Source organism: Octodon degus, unplaced genomic scaffold (genome assembly GCF_000260255.1).
Source record: "Octodon degus isolate 3935 unplaced genomic scaffold, OctDeg1.0 scaffold00019, whole genome shotgun sequence".
Classification (NCBI taxonomy): Eukaryota; Metazoa; Chordata; class Mammalia; order Rodentia; family Octodontidae; genus Octodon; species Octodon degus.
This window is the reverse complement of record NW_004524595.1, coordinates 8,624,655-8,646,056: the sequence shown is the minus strand read 5'-3', so window position 1 is coordinate 8,646,056 and position 21,402 is coordinate 8,624,655. Positions and strand designations below refer to the sequence as shown.

The 21,402-nt window shown below is 40.9% G+C and overlaps 1 protein-coding gene across 2 annotated transcripts in view; it reads right to left on the bottom strand.

Annotated features, from left to right (window-relative positions):
- Nucleotides 1-14,051, bottom strand: part of Atad2b (ATPase family, AAA domain containing 2B) — a 187,919-nt gene extending 173,868 nt beyond the window's left edge. For both annotated transcript variants that reach the window (XM_004627459.2, XM_004627460.2), the window contains exon 1: nucleotides 13,472-14,051. In XM_004627459.2, the coding sequence (XP_004627516.1) occupies nucleotides 13,472-13,687 (216 nt within the window). In that variant the 5' untranslated portion in view covers nucleotides 13,688-14,051. The remainder of the gene's footprint in view (nucleotides 1-13,471) is intronic.
- Between the last annotated feature and the right edge of the window lie 7,351 nt (nucleotides 14,052-21,402).

The window sequence follows — 21,402 nt, the reverse complement described above, 5'->3', positions numbered from 1 at the left end:
AACAAGGATAAATCAATACACATCAGTTATGGTCTCAAGGTAAATGGTCTCAACTCACCAATCAAAACTAACAGACTGGCAGAACAGATCAAGAAGCAAAATCCAACAACATGCTGCATACAACACACACATTTAACTTGAAAAGAAATTCATGAAGTCAAAGGATAGAAAACAATACTCCATGTGACAGAAACCAAGAAAAAGGTAAGAGTAGCTATTCTGCTTGCAGCCAAAGTGGACTTCAAGCCAAGACTGATTATAAAAAAGACAAAGAAGGTCACTATATCCTTATGGGGCTTGCCAGTTAGCTAAGTTGTTTAAGCACTGCATGGGCAAACCCAGTCAGGTGCAAGGGACCGCAATTCAATCCCCAGCTCCACATGCCACACCAGACCCGCTCTTAAGGCAGCCTGAGCTAGCCAAAAAAAAAAAAAAAATCCTTCTTGACTATATCCTTATAAAGGAAACAATCTAAGAGGAATAGATAAGTCATAAATACATATGAACCAAATACCAGCATATCAAAATATACAAAACAAATATTAAGTTATGAAAAACCAAATAAGCACTAGTACAATTTTAATGGGGGACCTTAATACCCCACTGCACAAATAGATCACTAGACCAAAAAAAAAAAAAAAAAAATTAGAACTGACCTAAACTTTTGAACAAATGGACTTAGATGTGTACAGTGTTCCACCCACATCAACATGCACAACTGTCTCAGCTGCACATAGGATTTTCTCCAAAATAGATTACATACTAGCTCAAAGTGCTTAAATAAATTAAATGCAAAGGGATTGAAATTATCTCATGTATATTATCAGACCACAGTGCAATGAAATTGGAAACAGCAAAAGAAACAAAAACTTCACAAACACATGGAAATTAAATAACACCCTCCTACACAACCAATGGGTCAGAGATGAAATTAAAGAATTACAGTTTCTACAATTAAACTATAATGTAAATACATCAGAATTTATGAAAGTAGTCCTACAAAGAAAGTTTATAACAGTGAATTCACCTATCAGAAAAGTAGAATGTAGGGGCCAGGGAGATGGCTCAGTAGAATAAGCACTTCCCTGGCAAGCGCAAGAGTCTGAGTTCAATCCCCGGTTCTGCCAAAAAGAAAAGAGAAAAGCAGAATAAGCTCAAATAACCTAATACTGAATCTCAAGCTTCTAGAAAAAGAGCGAGTCAAACACAAAGCTCATGAGGGAGAAAAGTATAAACCTCAGAGCAGAAATGAATACAATGGAGATTAAGAAAAAAACCCAGGGGCCTGCCCCTTAGCTCAGCTCTTTAAGTGACTGCTTCAACAAAGTAGTCAGGATCAGTTGCTGTGGTTCGATCCCCACAACTCAAGCCAGCCATACCTGCCCTGAAGGCATTCGGAGCAAAAAAAATAAAATAAAATAAATAAAAAACAATTAAAAAAAAACCACTGGGAGGAATGTATGCAATGTGTTATTTTTTTTTAATATTTATTTATTTATTTATTTATTTTGTGTGTGGCCAGCTCAGCCCACCAGGGGACGGGCGGGCTGGCATGTGGTACTGGGGGATTGAACCGAGGTCCCTGAGCTTTGCTTGGCTTAGCTTGTTCTAAGTAGGTGCTTTAGACCACTGAGCCATCTCACCAGCCCTAAGCCATTTTTTCTTGTGTATGCAATGTGTTAATTATTGAAACTGTCCTACCAATTTGAAAATAAATAAATAATTTAAAAGAAAAAAATACAAAGAATCAATGAGTCAAAGAGTTGGTTCTTTACAATACTAAATAACATGACAAAATCTTAGCCAACCTTATTAAAAAAAAACGACTCAAAACCATGCAATAAAGAATGAAAATGATTTAGGGTTAGGGTTAGGGTTAGGGGAAAAAAAAAAAGAATGAAAATGATGAAATCCCAACAAAACTTGCAGAAATCTATAAGGTCATCAATACCTACTTTGAGAACCTATATTCTAATAAAAAGGAAAGCACAGAAGAAATGGACAGATCCCTAGATAAATATGAATTACCAAAGCTGAACTGAGATGATATTACAATTCTAGAAAACCCAGTATCAGTCAATGAACTTGAAGATATTTTTTAAAACTACAACAAAGTGGTCTGGGGAGATAGCTCAGTAGAATAAGCACTTGCCTGGCAAGTGCAAAGGCCTGAGTTCAATCTCTGGTTCTGCAAAAAAAAAAAAAAAAAAATCCTGTTTTAAAAAAAAATAAAAGTGCCAACATTCATTCGTGATAAAAATCCTGCCAAAGTGGGCCAGCCAGATAGCTCAGCAGACTGAAGCACATCCTTATGCAGGCACAGGGTCCAGGGTTTGATCCCCAGCGTGCCATGCCAGCCCCACTTCCAAGGCACACTGCTTGAGATGGCCAATGAGACTGGGCATGGTGGCGTGTGCCTGTAATTCCAACGGTTGGAGACTAAAAACAGGAGGATCACTGAGTCCGCTCTGTGCAGAGAGACCCTGTAGACCCTATACTAAATACATAAAAAATAATTTTTTAAAAAATTACAGAAAATTGGAATGTATGGTCTTTATCTCAATCTGATAAAAGCCATATATGACAAACCAACAGCCAACATCATACTAAATGGACAAAAACTGAAAGCTTTCACTTTAAAATCAAGAACAGGGGCCAGGGAGATGGCTCAGTGGAATAAACGCTTCCCTGGCAAGCACAAGGGTCTGAGTTCAATCCCTGGTTCTGCAAAATAAATAAATAAATAAATAAATAAAATCAAGAACAAGACAAAGATGTCCACTGTCACTATTCTTATTCAACACAGTTCTGGAAACATTAGCCAGAGCAAGAAAAAGATAAAAGTATTGAGGACAGGAAAGGAAGTTGTTATCATTATTCGCAGATGACATGATACTCAACATAGAAGACCCCAAAAAGTAGAGCAAAAGACTTCTAGGTTTAATAACTAAATTCAATGTTCAGATGGGGAGGGGAACAAAGAGGGAAGGAAAGGGAAAAGTAAAATCTTGAAAATAAAAGAAAAAATAGAAACAAAGTTATTACAGCAGTCCCTCGCTATTTGACAGTTTAACTTTCACAGACTCACTGTATCACGGTTTTCAGAAACATTAATCTAGGGGGCCAGCCAAATAGTTCAGCAGATTAAAGTGTCTGCAAGCAGATGCAGGGGCCGGGATTCAATCCCTGAGGCCTGCAGTACTGGCCCGGTCCCACCCCCACCCCAACCCCCATGTATGCTAAGCAGGCAATTTACACTGGGCATGGTGGCACACACTGTAATCCCAGCACTTGGGAGGCTGTAAACAGGAAAATCACTGAGTCCGATCAAGTAGTGAGACCCTGAACACCCTGTAGACCCTTCCCTAAAATATAGAAAAAAACAATAATCTAAATTATTTATTGCAGATTTTTCATTGTATCATGGGATTTTGCATTATCATACAGTATATGTATGTGGTTACAATTATGTAGGTTTATGAGTTTAGAAAATGGTTAAGAACATTAGAAGTGTTTTTAAAAGTGTGGGAAAGGTTTCTAAGAGTGTGGGGTTTATAAAAGTGTGGGGTTTATAAAGCCTTCAAATATGCATAAGTACTAAAATAGATCTAACATCGCTACTTTGCTGATTTTCACTTCTCGTGGGAGTGTCTGGAACATGACCTCTGCAATATGTGAGCGAGCCCTGTATCATAAATGGGGAGGGGAGGAGAGGTTGAAGGGAGAGAAGAATGGGGGAAAAAAGCTATATCATGTACAGGTACAAATTCTCTATGATATATGTAATCACTAAATTATTGAAGAAAAATTTAAATAACCAAATTCAGTAACATAACTGGATACAAAGTCAACACTGGTGCGGTGGCACACACCTATAATCCCAGCACTCAGGAGGCTGTTGCAGGAGGATTGCTGTGAGTTCAAGCCTGGCCTGGGCTACAAAGTAAGTTCAAGGGGCCTGAAGTTCACAGCGAAACAGTCTGAAAAACACACACACAATGCTATTCCTGCACACAAATAACAAACTCAGTGAGAGAAAAATTAAACAAACCACTCCTTCCAAAGTAACAACCATAAAAATGAAATACCTAAAAATCAATGTAACAAATGAAGTTTTTAAAAAAAAAAACTTTACATTCAAAAAAGGAGATCTTAAAAAGATATCAGAAGGGCTAGCCAAATAGCTCAGCAGATTAAAGTGTCTGCTTAGGCAGACGCGGGAGTCAGAGGTTTGATCCCAGCCTGCCCTGCCAGCCCTACCCCCAGGGCACCCTGAGACTGCAATTGAAACTGGGCGTGGTGGTATGTGCCTGTAATCCCAGCTCTTTAGAGGTTGAACACAGATGGATCATTACTACAAGTCCTATCTACATAGTGAGACCCTAGACTCTGTAGACCCTTACTAAAATACAAAAAAAAAAAAAAAAAAAAAGATATGAGAAAAGGGATATCCTATCCCTTGTTCTTATATAGGAAAAAACAATATAATGAAAATGGCCATACTTTTTTAACTGTTATACAGATTTATTGTTATACAATTACAATCAAAATACCAGGGCCGGGGAGATAGCTCAGTAGAATAAGCGCTTCCCTGGCAAGTAAAAGGGCATGAGTTCAATCCTCAGTTGTGGGGGGAAAAAAAAAAAATCAAAATACCAATAGCATATTTCACAGAATGAGAGAAAATAATTCCAAACAAAATTCATTTGGAGCTAGAAGAAACCTAGAACAGTAATTTCTAACTGCAAAAGTAACTGAGGAACAAAGGCAAGGCAGAGATATCACAATCCCTGACTTGAAATTATACCATAAAACTACAATACCAAAAACTGCATTTTACTGGCAAAAATGAAAAGACACAAGGATCAACTGAAAAGATTAGAAGATGCAAAAACAATTTCAAACACACTCAGCCACCTTATCTTTGAAAAAGGGGCCAAATGCCTTTACTAGGTGTTTACTCCTTAACAAATGGTGCTGGGAAAACTGGCTTTCCACATGCCAAAAATTAAAACTAGACCCATATATTTCTTCTCTATGTGCTAAACTAAAATTCTTGAAATTGATCAAAGGTCCAAATATTAAAACAGAAACACTAAATCTGCTGAAAAAATAATTTTTTTTTCCATGGGTTTGGGGGTGATGGAGATGACTGACACAGGGTCTCACTATGTTGCCCAGACTGGTCTCCAACTCCCAGTGATCCTCCTGCTCAGCCTCAACCTCAGGTGCTAGGATTACAGGCATGTGCTACCACATCCAGCATGAACAGGTAGACTTTTGAAGATATTTATCAACAAAATCCTGATCTGCACAGGAAATATCACAAAGAATCAAATGAGAGTTCATCTTATTAAAAAGTTTTTGTACAACAAAAGAAACCACCAACAAAGAAAAGAGACAACCCACAGCATGGGAGGAAAAATACCAGCTATTCCTCAAAGGACTAATATCCAGAATATATAAAGAACTCAAAAAAATCAGACACTCACCCAAATTTAAATATCCAATCCAAAAATGGGGATCTGAGATGAATAGGAACTTCTCAGATGAAGAAGTAGAAATAGCAGATAAATATATGAAAAAACATTCAACATTAGTGGTGATTCAGGAGCTGCAAACTTCACATGTCTGTAATCCCAGGACTCCTAGGAGGCTGAGACAGGAGGATCACCAGACCAGCCTGGGCTACAAGGTGAGCTCAAGGCTAGCCTGAACTGCATAGCAAGACCATGTCTCAAAAAGAAGGGGCGGGGGAGCAAATTTAAAATACTGAGATGCTATCTCACCGCAGAAAAAAATGGCTGTTATCAAGAAATCTAAGGGCGGGCCACATAGGTCAGCAAATTAAAACACCTGATTAGGTAGACTCAAGGACTAGTGATTTGCAGGGACTGGTGATTCTCAGTGCACCTTCCTGGTGTGCCATGCTAGCCCCAGGGCATGCTGAGACAGAGATTGAGACTGGGCGTGGAGGCACGTGCCTGTAATTCCAGCACTTGGGAGGCTGAAAACAGGAGAATCACTATGAGTCCAATCTGTGTAGTGAGACCCTGTAGACCTTGTACTAAATACAAAAAAAAAAAAAAAAGGAAAAAAAAACCAACAGCAGGTTCCATTTGACCCAGCTATCCCCCTCCTGGGTAGCTTCCCAAAAGAATTAAAAGCATCATACCACAGTGATATATGCATACCCATATTTATAGAGGCACAGTTTATAATAGCTTAATCTTGGAAACAGCCCAAATGTTCATCAACTGAAGAATCAATGAAGAAGATATGCTTTTTATATACAGTTGAGTACTATTCTGACATTCCCTAGGTAAACAAATGCCCCTTGAGACCATACTCTTAAGTAAAATAAATCAGACATACATGTGTAAATATGACATTGTTTCCCTCACGTGAAAAACTGAAGGTGTAAATGAGGACCAAAATGTGTAACATTAACTATTATGAAATAGGAAAAAAAAAAAAATGTCCAAATGGGGAGGGGAACAAGAATGGTAAGGAAGGAATGGAAAGAAGGGAAAAGCAAAAAACAAAGTGAAAGTGAGGGGAAAAAAAAGAAAAATGGAAACAAAGCTTTTGTAAATGAGGAGGGGCTGAAGAGAGTAGAAAAAAATTCACTTATACCATGTACAGGTACAAATTCTCTATGATGCATGTGATCCTTATATATATTTAAAATGTACCAATAAAATCTGGCTGGAAAAACTAAAACTACAGGTTCACTGAATCCAGTTATACCCTTTCTTGGTATCTTCCTGAAAGAAAAGTATCATACCACATCAATATATGCACACCCACATATATAGTGGCACAGCTTGTAATAGCTAAATCTTGGAACCAGTGAGTCCATCAACCTATGATTGGACAAAAGGGGATATATATATATATATATATATATATATATCTCCCATAAAGAAGGGTAAACTTGAGACATTCCAAGGTAAATTGTTACACCTTCAGACCATACTCTTAGGTAACATAAATTAGACACATATGTTTACCACACTGTTAGCTGGGCTGATACTGCACACCTATAATTCCAGCATTTAGGAAGTTGAGGCAGGAGGATCACTGAGTTTGAAGCCAGCCTGGGCTACATAGTAAGTTCAAGACCAGCCTAAACTACACAGCTAGACTGTCTCAAAAACAACAACAGAAAGGCAAGTAGGGTTGAAGAGAGGGGAAAGGAATGGGAAAAAAACAGAAGATAAATCATATGCAAGTATAAATTATATCCTTATATTTAAATGCACCAATAAAAATTTTTAAATAAAACAGTAACATATCAAATTAAAAAGCTTGGTGCTGGGGAGACAGCTCAGTGGAATAAGTGCTTGCCTGGCAAGTGCAAGGTTCTGAGTTTGATCCCTGGTACCACCAAAAAAAAAAAAAAAAAAGCCACCACATAGCAAAGGATCAACAGAGCAAAGAGATAACCTACAGGATGGGGATAATGTTTTGCCAGTTACTCCCTGGATGGAGCACTAATATCTAGAATATATGAACTTAAAAAAAAAAAAAATTAGATGCCCCTAAAATATAAGACCCAATCAAAAACTCAGCAACTGAAGTGAACAGATATTTCCCAAAAGAAAAAACACAAATGGCCAATGAATACACAGAAAAATGTTCCACACCACTGGCCATTAGAGAAACACAACACTGACAGCTAGGCATGGTGGTGCACACCTGTGATCCCAGCACTGAGGAGGCTGAGGCAAAAGGATCTCAATTTCAAGGCCAGCCTAGGCTACATCATGGAGTCCAAGACCACCCTCAACTACTCAATGAGATCCTGTCTCAGAAAAAGAAAAGGATGTAGCCAGGAAGCAGCTGTTCAAGGGAGAAGTATAATGCTGAATCATGATTTGAAAAGGTAGGCCTAGGATCCTGCCCAGTAATCTAAGGTTTCTGTTAGGCTGTGGGAAATGTAGCTTAGAAATGAATTAAGCAGTAGTGATGGACATGAACAGTGTAATAAAAAATAATAATAAGGCTCACAGGTAATACATTCAATTAAGTCAAATCTTGAAAAATGCCTACATTAAAAGAAAAAAGGGTGCCCAGGCATGGTGGATCACACAACTGTAATCCAAGCACTTGAGGGTGAGACAGGAGGATCATTGTGAGTTCAAGGCCAGCCTGTGCTACACACAGTCCAAAGCCAAACTGAGTTACATGATGAGACACTGTCAAAGAGGCGAAGGGGTGGTCACAAAAACCACAAAAGTAGTATTTCACTGATATACTAGGGAAAATTGAAATTTGCTCTGGAGACTATATATATATATATATATATATGCCTGTGGGTTTTGTTTCAGTTTTTGGACAGGGTCTCACTGTGTAGCCCAGACAGACCCTGAACTCCTTTCAGCCTCAGTCTCCCATGAGATGGTACAGGTATGCACCACCCCCCCACAGCTTTACTGTTTCTTGTAATAGGGCAGTAGTTTGTGTGAAAAGCTGGGTGGAAATTACTAAGAACACAGTGGGTGGAGACCAACTACAGGTAATGCTTGCAGAGCCACTCTTCATTAAGATGAATCAGAATTAAGAAACAAATCTGACATGCAAGGGGAAATGGTATGGTATGCACACATGTGACGCCAGCACTCTGTAAGGATGAGGCAGGACAGCAAGCTCAAGCTCAAACTGGGAAATTTAACAAGACATTGTCTGTAATAAAAAATAAAATTTCTAGTGAGGCAGCCCAGTGTGAAAGCCCTGGGTTCATTCTCCAATACTATAAAATAAGGAAGAAAGGGGAGAGGAGGGGAGGAGAGGGGAGGCACAAAGAAACACACCAGAGACAGTGAAAGAAAAGAAGTTTAACAAAGTGGGAGATAGGAAATCTCCCCCTCCAGTAACAGAGATCCAATTTTATTTTTTTAAAACAGTAAGAATCTGATTTCTTGTAACCAAAGCAAAGAAACCACTGAGCACAGAAGAGAATAAAACAAAAATTTTAAGCCAGATGCAGTGGCTTTTGTGTGTAATCCCAGCTACTTAGAAAAACGATGCAGGGGCATCTCAGGTTCCAGGCCAACCTAGGCAATATAGAGATGTGACAGGCATGTAGATAGGTAGGTAGGCAGGTACATAGATAGATGCAAATTTTTGAATAAATAGAAAACTGATGAGAAAAAATCCTCAAAGACTAAAGAGAGAAAAGAAAACAACACTTCCCCTAAGCTAGGTTAGAAAGTGTAAGAGTATAGTCAATCTTTTCCAATTTCCTTACCAAGACAGCCTTTTTGTCTACTTTTTTTTTAAACCAGTACTTTGGTTTCCATGAGAAAGCTTAGAGGTGCAGTCTATTTCTTTTCCTTTCATTTATCAAAGAATGAGAGACACAGCAGTTACCATGGCTTCAGAAAACAAACTCAGAATGCTATTTACTTATCCAGAACCAATATAATTCTACAAAATCTTGAAACAAAAAATGCCCTAAATTTTCTGTAAATATCCCCAAGAGCAAGCAAGTTTACTGGTTTAGTATTTCTGAACAATCATCAGGAAACACAGAAGTGGAAAAAAAAAAAAAAAAAAGTAAGCAATCAGATGGCTAAGAAGTCATAAAAAGTTTTAAAAGAGCCTACAAATTATTTTTTATTTATTTTTTAAAGTTTCAAGGGTACTGAGGGCATTTATTGTTCAATTTGTTTTCAGTTCAGCCCCCCCCCATTTTTATTAGTACATGTTCCTACTGATAACTTAAAATGTACTTTTCCTCCAAATTAAAAATCAGGTGGTGCTTGCCTGTAATCCCAGCACTTGGGATCAGGCAGGATGATCAAGGTTCATGGCCAGCTTATCTCAAAAATAAAAACAAAAATAAAAATACCTGAAAGGTAGTTCTTGCCTTGGGAGGCAAGGATCATTAGGTACTTCAAGCTGGTCTCCAACTCACTCTAACTGAATCTTGTCACTTGAGCTCACTTTGTAAATCCAGGCTGGCCACGAACTCAGTGATCCTCATGCCTCAGCCTCCCAAGTACTGGGATTACACAGGTGTGTGCCACCACACTCCCTAGTTTTCGCTTTTAACTTAAAAATATTACATTACTTAAAATGAAAAAGAAAATGTGAATACTGAAAAATGTCACATACTTGGAAGATAAATAAACAATCCCACGGTACAGCACAATCACTATGACTTATAAAGTATTTACCTAAAAAAAAAGAAACTATCGTGGGGCCAGGGAGATGGCTCAGTGGAATAAGTGCTTCCCTGGCAAGCGCAAGGGCCTGAGTTCAATCCCCAGTTCCGGGGGAGGAAAAAAAAAACTATCTGCTAAAATTGTTGGAAAAGTCAACGAAGTAATATAACAAATATTGCACCTATCACCTGACATTGGATATAAACTCAGATACAGATACTTACTAGGTTTAGTAGGAGTAACATTATTTCATAATCTCATTAATTTCAGTGATTCATTCCTTCTATAAACATTTTTTAAGACTCTATGTGTCAGATACTAAAGATACTTAGTAACAATGCAGTCCTGCCCTTTCCAGCAAGTTCAAACCTAACATCCTAAATCAATCCTAATAGTATAAAAACTTCACAATGTTACAAGTGTGGGAAAGTAGGAGATACTTCTTCAGCCTCTTTGTAGCACACAATCTATAAAAACTTAATACAACTCTTTGACCTAATAATATCATTTCCTTTAAATAAGGTCACTTTCTAATTATTTATAATGCTAAAATCACATAGACAATCTGCATACCCACAGAAAAAGGTTAAAGAATTATATGATACATTAAAGTACAGTATTAGAAAACCATTATGCAAAAAAGAAAGAAAGCCATTAAGCTAAGCCATATGAAAGAATGAAGAATGTAAAGAAAATACTATGAAAAACAAGCACTCAGGAGGCATGTGTACAGTGACACATGCCTGTAATCACAGCACTCAGGAGGCTGACATAGGAGAATCAATGTAAGCTTGAAGCCAGCCTCAAATCTCCCTCCAAAAAAAGTAAAAATTGAAGAAATAATGAAAATAAATTTATCACAATCAAACAATGAGAATAAAGACCACAGTCTGAAAAATCTAAGCTTGAAAAATACAATAATAAATTTCAAAATGATACAACTATCATGGAAAAATAGTATGAAGAGGGCCACGGAGATAACTCAGCAATCTAAGCACCTGCCTAGTCAAGCACAAGGATCCAGGTTCGATCCCCAATAGCACATGCCCTGCTGGCCACCAAGACCTGATGTGGTGGTGTGTGCCTGTAATCCCAGGGCTGGGGAGGCTGAAATAGGAGGACCACTACGAGCCCGAGCTACACAGTGAGACCCTGTACCAAATACATAAAATTTTAAAAAGAAAGAAAAAATACTATGAAGAATCCTCCACAAACAAAATAAAAACAGAACCAGTAATCTCACTTCTAGATATTTACCCAAAGGAACCGAAATCAGGAAAGGGTGAGAGCCAGAAGTGCTAAATTCCTGTAACAAATCTAGAGAGGAAGTACTAACCACGCTCAAATCAATTCACTTCAAAGAATATATATATATACATACTTAAATTCAAAATTATAACTCAACTGTCCTAAAGTTCCAATCTAAGTCTCTAATAACTAAGGGAACAACTAAATCATTTCATCATTTACTAAAGTCATAGCACAAATATTTTTAAAGTCCAAAGTATTTCAGAATTAATCTTTAGTAGCCTGTTATAGGCTTTTAAAACATTTAAAAAGGGATCTTAAAAACATTTCATTATCATATTCTAGAAAGAGCTCTAATATTTTTCATTCTAGCAATTTAAAAGCTACCAAATGTTCATCTCTACCCAAGATTATTGATTCCTTGCCTTTCAACATCTCCCTAATAGCTGCTTGACAAATTACTTCACCTTATTCCTCAGGGGTAAAGACAGCATGGTATCCATGAACTCAAAATGGGACCACAAACTGATCACAGAGAGATGAGCTAATTGTTTTAGATGAGCTTGACACTGCTCTAATAGACGAGGCATTCATAGCATGATACAGTTATGTGCTTACACTCTAAATATTTTATTTGACTCAACTGTATAGAGCAGACCTTAAAAAAAGTTATTTTAACATATGAAAGCATCAGTAAGTTAATAAACTTGCATATGTTTAAAAGAGTATTTCTACAGAAAGTTTAGTGTTACTACTCATTCTAAACAGCTTGCACAACTTTCAGCTTTGGCTTCCTCATTTCACCTTCAGGATTTGCAAGTTTCTAGTCTATTACATACAATGTTTTTTTAAAAAAAATACTTTCTACATTTTTAGCAAATAAAGGGCAGCAGCTATTTTCAAAGATGTATTTCATAGTAGTATGGTAAAACATTCCTATTACAGGGAGACTCATTCTGATTGGTGTCAAAATAGGATACAGCATAAAGAGAAGCACACACACACAGCAATCTTGTAGACCTCTAAAGAATAACTACTGCTCCCATCCCATAATAACACAAAATAGTTTGGATTTAAAGGAGTACCTTATAGGAACTGCATTTTCCAGGCAAATTACTCGTAGTAATTTGTCACAAACTTGTCAATATCTTTAAAGTGATAAATCTATTCCCAGGTTTTTAGCATTTTATACTGTCAGTAATAAAATTTCAAAAATAAAATTTTTTGGAAGAACTAAATCACTAATTGTCTCTTAAAGTGTCACTTTGCCAGGGTATGATGAAATGTTAATTCACCTTTTGTAAAGTATTTCTCTAACAAAAAAAATGTAGACAACCAAAAAACCATACAGTTTAGGAATGGTGGTGCCCATTAGTCAAGTTTCTTTCGACACTCTCGTACGAACTGAAAGCTCCGGTCTTACTGGAACCTTGGTTAGCAGTCTAGTTATTCCAGTATAGTTTCACATTTGATCTCTCCCGCCTGGAGAGGCGATAGCGTTGATTTTGTTTTCAAAGTTAGTGTCAGAGCTGCTACAAACTTTTTTCAGCATCCCTGTCTGCCTGCCAACTGGAGCTCTGCTGCTCACTTCCTCACCAACTTGAACCACCCCCAAACTGAGAGTAAGCTGGAGTTAAGACAGCGGCAGAAGCTGACACACTTTCAAGAAGGGTTTGAAACACCAGAGAAAACTTTCACTTCTCTTTTCCAGCACCCGGATTCCAGCCCTTCACTCGATTCCCCTAGAACTCCCCTCCGAGATAGGACAAGGACACAGACAGCAGGTTGTTCTAGTGCCCCCGAAAAGGACCCCCAAGCCCGCTCCCCCGAACTTAAACCCTGTTCCTTACACAAAAGAACCGGGCCAGCCAAGCAAAAGAGCTGAAGCCGCAACCCTTCTGCAGGTGCCACCCTTCGCTGCACCCGCAGACCCAGTCTCCAGCCTCCCGAGCGGCGTCCGCTGGAGGCTTCCTGCCCCCAACCCGGCCAGACAAAGCCCGGGCGGCCCGGCCGGCGCTTGCAGCCTCGGGACGCGGGCGCCGCGCTCTTACCCGGGCCTCGTCCGCGGCGACCCCGGCGCCACCGCATCCCCCAGCCTTGGCGGCCGGGCAGCTGGCAGCGCGGGTCTTGGAGGAGCGGGTCCGAGAGGAGATGAAATGGCTGCTGCCTCCAGCCGCCCCAGGCTCTACTCCGGCCCCAGGCCCAGGCCCGGGCCCAGGAGACTTGGAGCCGAGAAGCCGCAGGGAGCTCTTCCGGGTATTCACCATGGTCCGGCCCGGGGACGGGGCCGCGCCGCGCCCGGGAGAGCTGAGGAAGGCGACCCGCCGGCCGGACACTCGGGGCTGGCGGAGCCGAGCGGGCCGGGAGAGGAGCCGGACCGGCCCTCCGGAGCGCGGACAAGGGCAGGCGAAGGCTGGGCAAAGGAAGGGAAAGCAGCGCGACACGGCAGGCGGAGCGAGACAGGGGCGATCCTGCAAGCCGGCCACACAGACCCTCCGCCGGCTTCACCCTCCTCAGCGGGAGCCGAGTGGAGCCGCCATTTCTACCCTTTCTCTCTCGTTCTCGCTCTCGAGCTCGGTGCGTCAAGGATCCAGCGCCGCAGGGCAGACGAGGCCGCTTCCGAACGCGACCACGGCGAGGCGCTGCGAGGACAGGTAGCGCTCCCCTTGCCGGCTGCTCGCTTTACTCCTCGGCCTCCATCAGGCCCCGCCCCGGCAGTGTCACGCGCGAGCCGGGCGGCGCCGCTCTGGGCCGGCAGCTCGATGGTCTCTTCGTCTAGCCGGCTGTCTGGGCTGGGGGATGGGCAAAGGCCAGGCTGTCCGCAGGGGAGTTCGGGCGTGCGGCTTGGTCTCCCGGCTTCACGCCCCATCGGGCCCCAGTACCCCAGACACCGCCACCACACCAGGTGGCCTGAACTGAGCAAGGTGTGACCTGCAGAGGCGCGAAGGAAAGGGCCCCTCTGCCGAGGACGCAAGGCGCCGAATTACAACACCAGAGCTACCAAACGCGAGAACCTGAACTTGAGCTGCGCTTTTCAAGGCGTGAAAATTAGCATGACAGGGATGAAATAAATCTGTGCAGCAACGGGCTTATGGTCAGGTTACAATGAAAAGGGAGGCCAGGGCAGAATACTGCAGGGTCGGATCCTACACCATCCGATCTAAGGTTGTTAAAAAAAAAAAAAAAAAAAAAGGCGGAGTCTTCTAAGTATCTGTCAATGTCACTGTTCCCTGTCTACAGTACAATTAAAAAGACAAAAAACAGAAGTCAAAGGTCAAAATTTCTAACTTGCAAATTGTCACACAATCTGAAAAGCTCAGCTGTTAGCTTGGAATTATATCTCAAGAATTCATAGTTCATTAGAAATAGCCTCTTTATTGAACAAAGTTCTGTTTACTACACTATTGAAAACTGGACACTGGAAATTCCTGTACAAATCATTAAAATTAGCCATTCTAGCCATTCAAACACTCAGTTGTTAAACATTTTAGGCCATCATACCACAGGGATACATGCACTCCCATGTTTTTAGGGACAGAGTTTGTTCATGGCCAAATCCTGGAAACAGCCCAAAGATTCATCAACCAAGTAATAAAGATGTGAGTTCTTTTTATATATAATGCAGAACTATTCTGCCATGGGGATAACCTTAAGACATTCCTAGGTAAATGGATGCACCTTGAGACCATACTCTTAAGTGAAATAAATCAGACCCAGGTGTAAATACCGAATTCTTTATCTGCTGTGAGAAACTGAAAATGTAAATAAGGACCAAATGTCTATTAGGTAATATGAAATAGGAAAAGGATGTTCAGTGGGGAGAACAAGAATGGGAGGGGGACTATAAAGGGAAAAGTCTTAAAAGTGAGGAAAAATAGAAAGTTTTTATAAATGGGGAGGGAAGGAGTTGAAGGGAGGGTAGGGAAGTGAGAAAAAAAGAATCAAGTTATATCACATATAGGCACAAATTATGTTATCATTATATCTAAAATGTACCAATAAAATCTGATTAAAAAATAAAATAGGCCATGGGTATGGTGGCACACACCTATGATCCCAGAACTCAGAAGGTAGGAGGATCACTGTTATGTCTGAGTCCAGCCTAAGCTACAAAGTGAGTTCAAGGCCAGCCTAAACTACCTGAGACTCTAGCTCAAAAAAATAAAAAAATCTTAAACTATCATGGCTTTCCTCACAATAGCCCACCCTGCTTCCTCCAGGATATTCTATCTTGCTTTTTCTTCTTTTATTTGGCCCAGGCTCACTCTTCAGAGCCACTTTCTCCCCTACTCTTCACTTTTACTTTTTCCAATAAACTTGGGCCACTGCTTTAAAAATTTTTAGAGCTGGGAAGGGTTTTTCCCTATGGGAAGTCAGTCCTAGGGATTCACAGGAGCGGGTGAGTCCTTCTTACAATAATTTGCATATGGGACTCTGCAGCACTTCACCTATTACTTAAGCCAGCCTCCAAGTGCTCAAGGTTCCCTCATAATGGAAATAGTCCTGGGTTTTTCTGGATTCTTCAGCAGTGACATCACTGAACAGAAAAAAAAAATTTTATTTCCTACAGAAAACAAGCTGGCTCTAATAGAGCAAGAAGTATCGAACGGATATACATGATGTGAAAATGACTGCACAAAGAGTTTGTTTTTCTGTTGCTTGTTTTGCTTGTCGAGACAGGGTCTCACTATGTAGCTCAAGTTGGCCTCAAACTCTCAGCAATCCTCCTGCCTTCCCCAAGTGCTGCTAGAATTACAGGTGTGAGCCACCACATCTGGCATTTTCTGTTTGTTTTTAATAGCACTAAATTAAGGTCCGGCCAAATAGCTCAGCAGATTAAAGCGCCTGCCTAGGCACATGCAGGGGTCAAGATTTCGATCCCCAGAACTTCTGTGCCAGCTCCGCCCCTGGGGCACGCTGAGATAGCAATTGAGACTAGACATGGTGGCACGCGCCTGTAATCCCAGCACTTGGGAGGCTGTAAACAGGAAGATCACTACAAGTCTGATCTGGGCAGTTAGACCCTGTCCCAAGATATAAAAATAAAATTAAAAAATAGCCCTAAATTAAGAAGGCCAGGTTAGTTTTTTGATCACTATAACTTGCACCGTTTGAGACAGGATCTCACTATGCAGTGCAGGCATACACCACCACACCCGGTGTTTATTTTATTTTAAGCCCAAGTGGTGTTAAGTACTCTGCTAGACCCAGAAATAGATTTAAAAAGGAAAAGGAAAAGGAAGTTCTGGTCCTTAAAGAGCTGATAGACATGAAGAAAAGAAATAGGCAAGAAACCACAAAACTGCAATGCAGTGTGATAAAAAGGATTAGGCAGAGACCAGTTAATCCAAGCAGGGATATAGGGAAGCCTCAGACAGATAAGGATCCCAGAGATACATAATGAACTACAAATGGAGAGGGAGAAAGAAATATCGCTGATGAAAGAAGGTTTAAAAAAGGTTTGAGAAGATTGCCTGGTTTTCATAGTGTACTATGTGCTAGAGAAAATAAAGTTTACAAAATAGCTTTTAATCTTCATTATGAATTACATACAAAGAAGATGGGTTGCCGGGCTTGCTGCCACAGGCCTTTAATCCCAGCACTCGAGGCAAAAGGCTCAACAAGAGTTCAAGGCCAGCCTGGAGTAAATAGTGAAATTCTACAACATGGTTTGGGGTTTTTGTAAGGGGAACAATACAATACAGGACATATTTTATGATTATTTTATAATCCCCCAAAGAATCATATACAAAGAGTGCAGGAATCTGTCTACACACTAAAGACCAAAGAATCCAGCTGAGGGCCTGGATCCTAATAGCCTACATGAGTCCAGCTGTAGACCTAGAGCCCACAATAACGTCTCATGCAGTCCTGCTTCACGAATCTGCGATGGCAAGACCCAAAGGTCAGTGGTGAAAGCTAGAAAGTCTGTGCCAGTGGGAAGAAGGATCTATGCTGGCAGGCTGAAGGCTCTAAACTGGAGCCAAGAAGCAGCGATCAAGGTAAGAACGAGAGCTCCCCCCAAAAATACCATAGCCATCCTCAGCAACAGTGAGGTCCTGAGCTCCTCCAGTGATAAATAAAGCTGAGTTCCCATCAGGAAAGCCAATGTGATAAACTTCTCCATGAGGCTGAGCAGTGCACCATGTTCCCCTCTGGAGCCAGGAAGTGATGAGGATGAGAGCTACACCAAAACGAACAGTAGCCATTCCCAGCAACGACAAGGTCCCAAGCTCCTCCAATGACAAAAACAGTCAAGTTCATCAGGATAGCCCACATGACAAGGTTCTCCAACCGAATAACCCAAGACAAGCAGCAGCTTCCCAAACAGCTTCCCTAGCAGCCTCTCCATAGCTTCTCTAGTTCTTCCTCTTAGGCTCCTGGCAACGCTCCTCAGGTGGGCCTCCCACACCCAGCACCATGCTAGTTCAATTCAGCTGGATGAAACAAGTTAAACACCAGTTGGCAATCCACTACACTGTGCCTCAAGAACCAAAAACAAAGTGCACTAAAGAGGCAATGGAAGGAACAGGGGTGGGGGGCCACTAGTGAGATAACTCAGCAGTCTAAAGCACTTGCTTAGGCAAAGCTCAGGGACCCTGGTTCAATCCTAATCTCTGGCACCACAAACTGAGCCGCCCTGCCCCCAGGGCAGGCTGAGCCAGCAACAACAAAAAAAGAGACAATTCAGTAGGATTCTTTTTCTTTCTTTCTTTTTTTTTTTTTTTTTGGTGGGACCAGGGATTGAACTCAGGCCCTTGCACTTGCCAGGCAAGCGCTTATTCTACTGAGCCACCTCCCCGGCCCCTCAGTAGGATTCGTGCCCTACAGTGGGATGTCTGTGTCATTGAAAGCTCTAAGAGAAAGATTCACCATCACTGTACTAGGCCCTGTATTCTATCTCCAATGCCAAAAAGAGAAAGAAAGAAAGAAAGAAAGAAAGAAAGAAAGAAAGAAAGAAAGAAAGAAAGAAAGGAAAAGAAAAGAGTACAAGAAATAGAAACTAAATACTCAAAAAGTAAGCCATACCAGAAACCCAGACAAAAATCTAAAGATAACTTATTTTAAAAGTATTTATTTTCTCTATGCAGTGGACTTTACATTGTTTTCTCTAGGCTCAGTGGTGCTCACCCATAATTCCTGCACTAGGAAGGCTAAGGCAGAAGGATCATGAACTGGAGCCGAGTCAGGGCAATTTAGCAGGACAGGGCCAGGGAGATAGCTAAGTGTCATAAGCGCCTGCTGACAAGCACAGGTCCCGTTTGATTCCCCAAAACCATTAAAAAAATAAAAAAAAAAATAAAAAAAGGAAAAGAAAGATAGATTAGGACCATAGTGAAAACTAAAACATCCATTAAAAAAGATTAAAAATGAATTTAAAAAGAAATTAGACCCAGGTAAAAAGGGCTGGCAAGATAGCTCAGCAGACTAAGCATCTGTTTGGCAAGCACAAGGACCAGGGTTGGAGCCCCTGTCCTGCAACACCGGCAACCACAAAAAAAAAAAAAAAAAAAAAAAGCGTTCCACAAAAAAATTAAAATTAAAATTAAAAAAACCAGCAACTGAGTGTGGGCATGATGATGCACACCTATAATTCCAGCACTGGGGAGGCTAAAAAGAAGAGGATCACTACCAGTCCAGTGAGACCCTGTACCAAATATATAAATGGAAAAAAAAGAAAGAAAGAAGTTAGGCCCAGGTATGGCGGAACACATCTGTAATCCCAGCACTTGGGAAGCTGAGGCAGGAGGATCAAATTGAGTTCCAGACCAGCCTGGGCTACAAAGTGAGCTCAAGGACAGCCTGAACTACAAAGAAAGACCCTGTCTCAAAAAGACCAAAAACAAATTTTTCCTAACATGGCTGGAGTGTAGTTTAAACCTGGAGTACCTGTTTAGCACCTCTAAAACCCTGGATATGACCTCAAGCACTGAAAGAAAAGGAAAAAAAAAAAGCCCTCCCAACAAGAAAATCCCATGATTTTCTAAATTCTAAAGAACTAATACTGGGCTGGTGAGATGGCTCAGTGGTCTAAAGCACCTACTTAGAACAAGCTTAGCAAAGCACAGGGACTGCGGTTCAATCCCCCAGCACCACATGCCAGCCAGCCCCGCCTCCTGGTGGGCTGAGCTGGCCACAGACACACACACACACACACACACACACACACACACACACACATAAATAAATAAATAAATAAATTTAAAAAAAAAAGAACTAATACTAATCTTCAAAATCTAAGTAGCGCACAATTTGTAATCCCAGCTACTGGGGATAAACTGTCATGAGTTTGAGGCCAGCTCAGGCAACACAGTAAAGAGACCCCCTTGCAAAAGGAGGAGGAGGAGAAGAGGTGGAGGAAATACTATTCTCTAACCTTTTTTTTTTTCAATTTTATTTTTATTTTTATGTTTTTATGAATTTAGGACAATGTGATCGATGATGTACAGTGTGCCTGGGGAGAGACACATGGAGAGAAAAAACATTCTCTCAGGATTTCACAGACAGCAAATTGGTCAAGCAATGGCCATGACTCATCCTCATGGCTGACACTGATAAAGGATCTACAAAGTGCGGTACAGGGCTACAGGATAAATCCTGAGGGTACTTGACGGACCTTATCAGATACAAAAGTTACATTTCTTGTTATATAGGTCTTGCTTTATCTTGGTCTTAACCATTCAGCAGAAAAGTATAAAAACGAGGTATAAAAAGTAAAGCCATTATTAATATGATGAGCTGTAAAAGGCTCAAGTCAATAACTTCTGAGGATGGCCCACTAATATTATAGACTGCTAGACAGTGTTGGATTGTTGAGCTGAATTCAAGCACCTTAGTATTTAGATGCCAATAGAATATTCACCTATGACAGGACTAAACAAAAAAAAGGGGGGATACAAAAGAAAGATCATTTTGTATTTATATATACAAAATAGGATAGATATACAGCTACTTTCGCTTAATTCAATGCGAAGAAAGAGGTACACTAATAGTGTTTGGACAGGATATCCTGTCTGCTTCTTGTACTATGGATAACCACTAAGAAGATAACAATGTGCAATGTATTGATTATCAAAACTGTCCTATTATTCAGCTTTGAAACTGTCTCATTCATATTTATTTCTCAATACAAAAATAGAAAAAAAATGAATTTAGGACAGGGTCTACAAGGTGTACAGGATCTCACTACATAGACTGACTCATAGTGAGTCTCCTGTTTTCAGCCTCCCCAGCACTGCGAGTAAAGATGCACCACCATGACCACCATGCCCAGTCACAATCACTGGCTCTGTGTGCCCCAGGGGGTGGGGCTGGCATGCCAGGCCCGAGGATCAACCCTGACCCCTGCACTCTGCTGAAGCAGGTGCTTTAGTCTGCTGAACTATCTGGCCAGCCCTTTTTTTTCAATTTTAAATCTTTTATTTATTTATTTGGTACAAGGTCTTGCTACACAGCTTGGACTCATAGTGATCCCCGTCTCAGCCTCATCAGTACTGGGACTATAGGTATATACCACCACACCTGGTTTCAATGGCCAGCTTGGTGCAGGGCCGGCACAGCATGCAGTACTAGGGATTGAATTCTAGTCTGAGCACTTGCCAAGCAGTCACTTAGACTGCCAAGTTATCTCCCCAGCCCCTCTCTAACCTCTTCTATGAGGTTAGCATTATCTTAATACCAAAGCCAGACAAAAACATCACAAGAAAACTACAGAAGCCAAACATGGTGGCACATGCCTATAATCCCAGCACTCAGGAGGCTGAAGCAGGAGCACTGCCTTGAGTACCAGACTAGCATGATAGAGCGTCCAAAGTCATACATAGAGAGTCCAAAGCCAGCTGCAACTGCATAGCAAGACCTTGTCTCAGAAAACAAAACAAAACCAAAATACCCTAAAGAAGGGGATAGCTCAACAGCATAAGTGCCTGCCTGACAAGCACAAGGTCCTGATTTTAATCCCTGGTACAAGAAACACAAATAA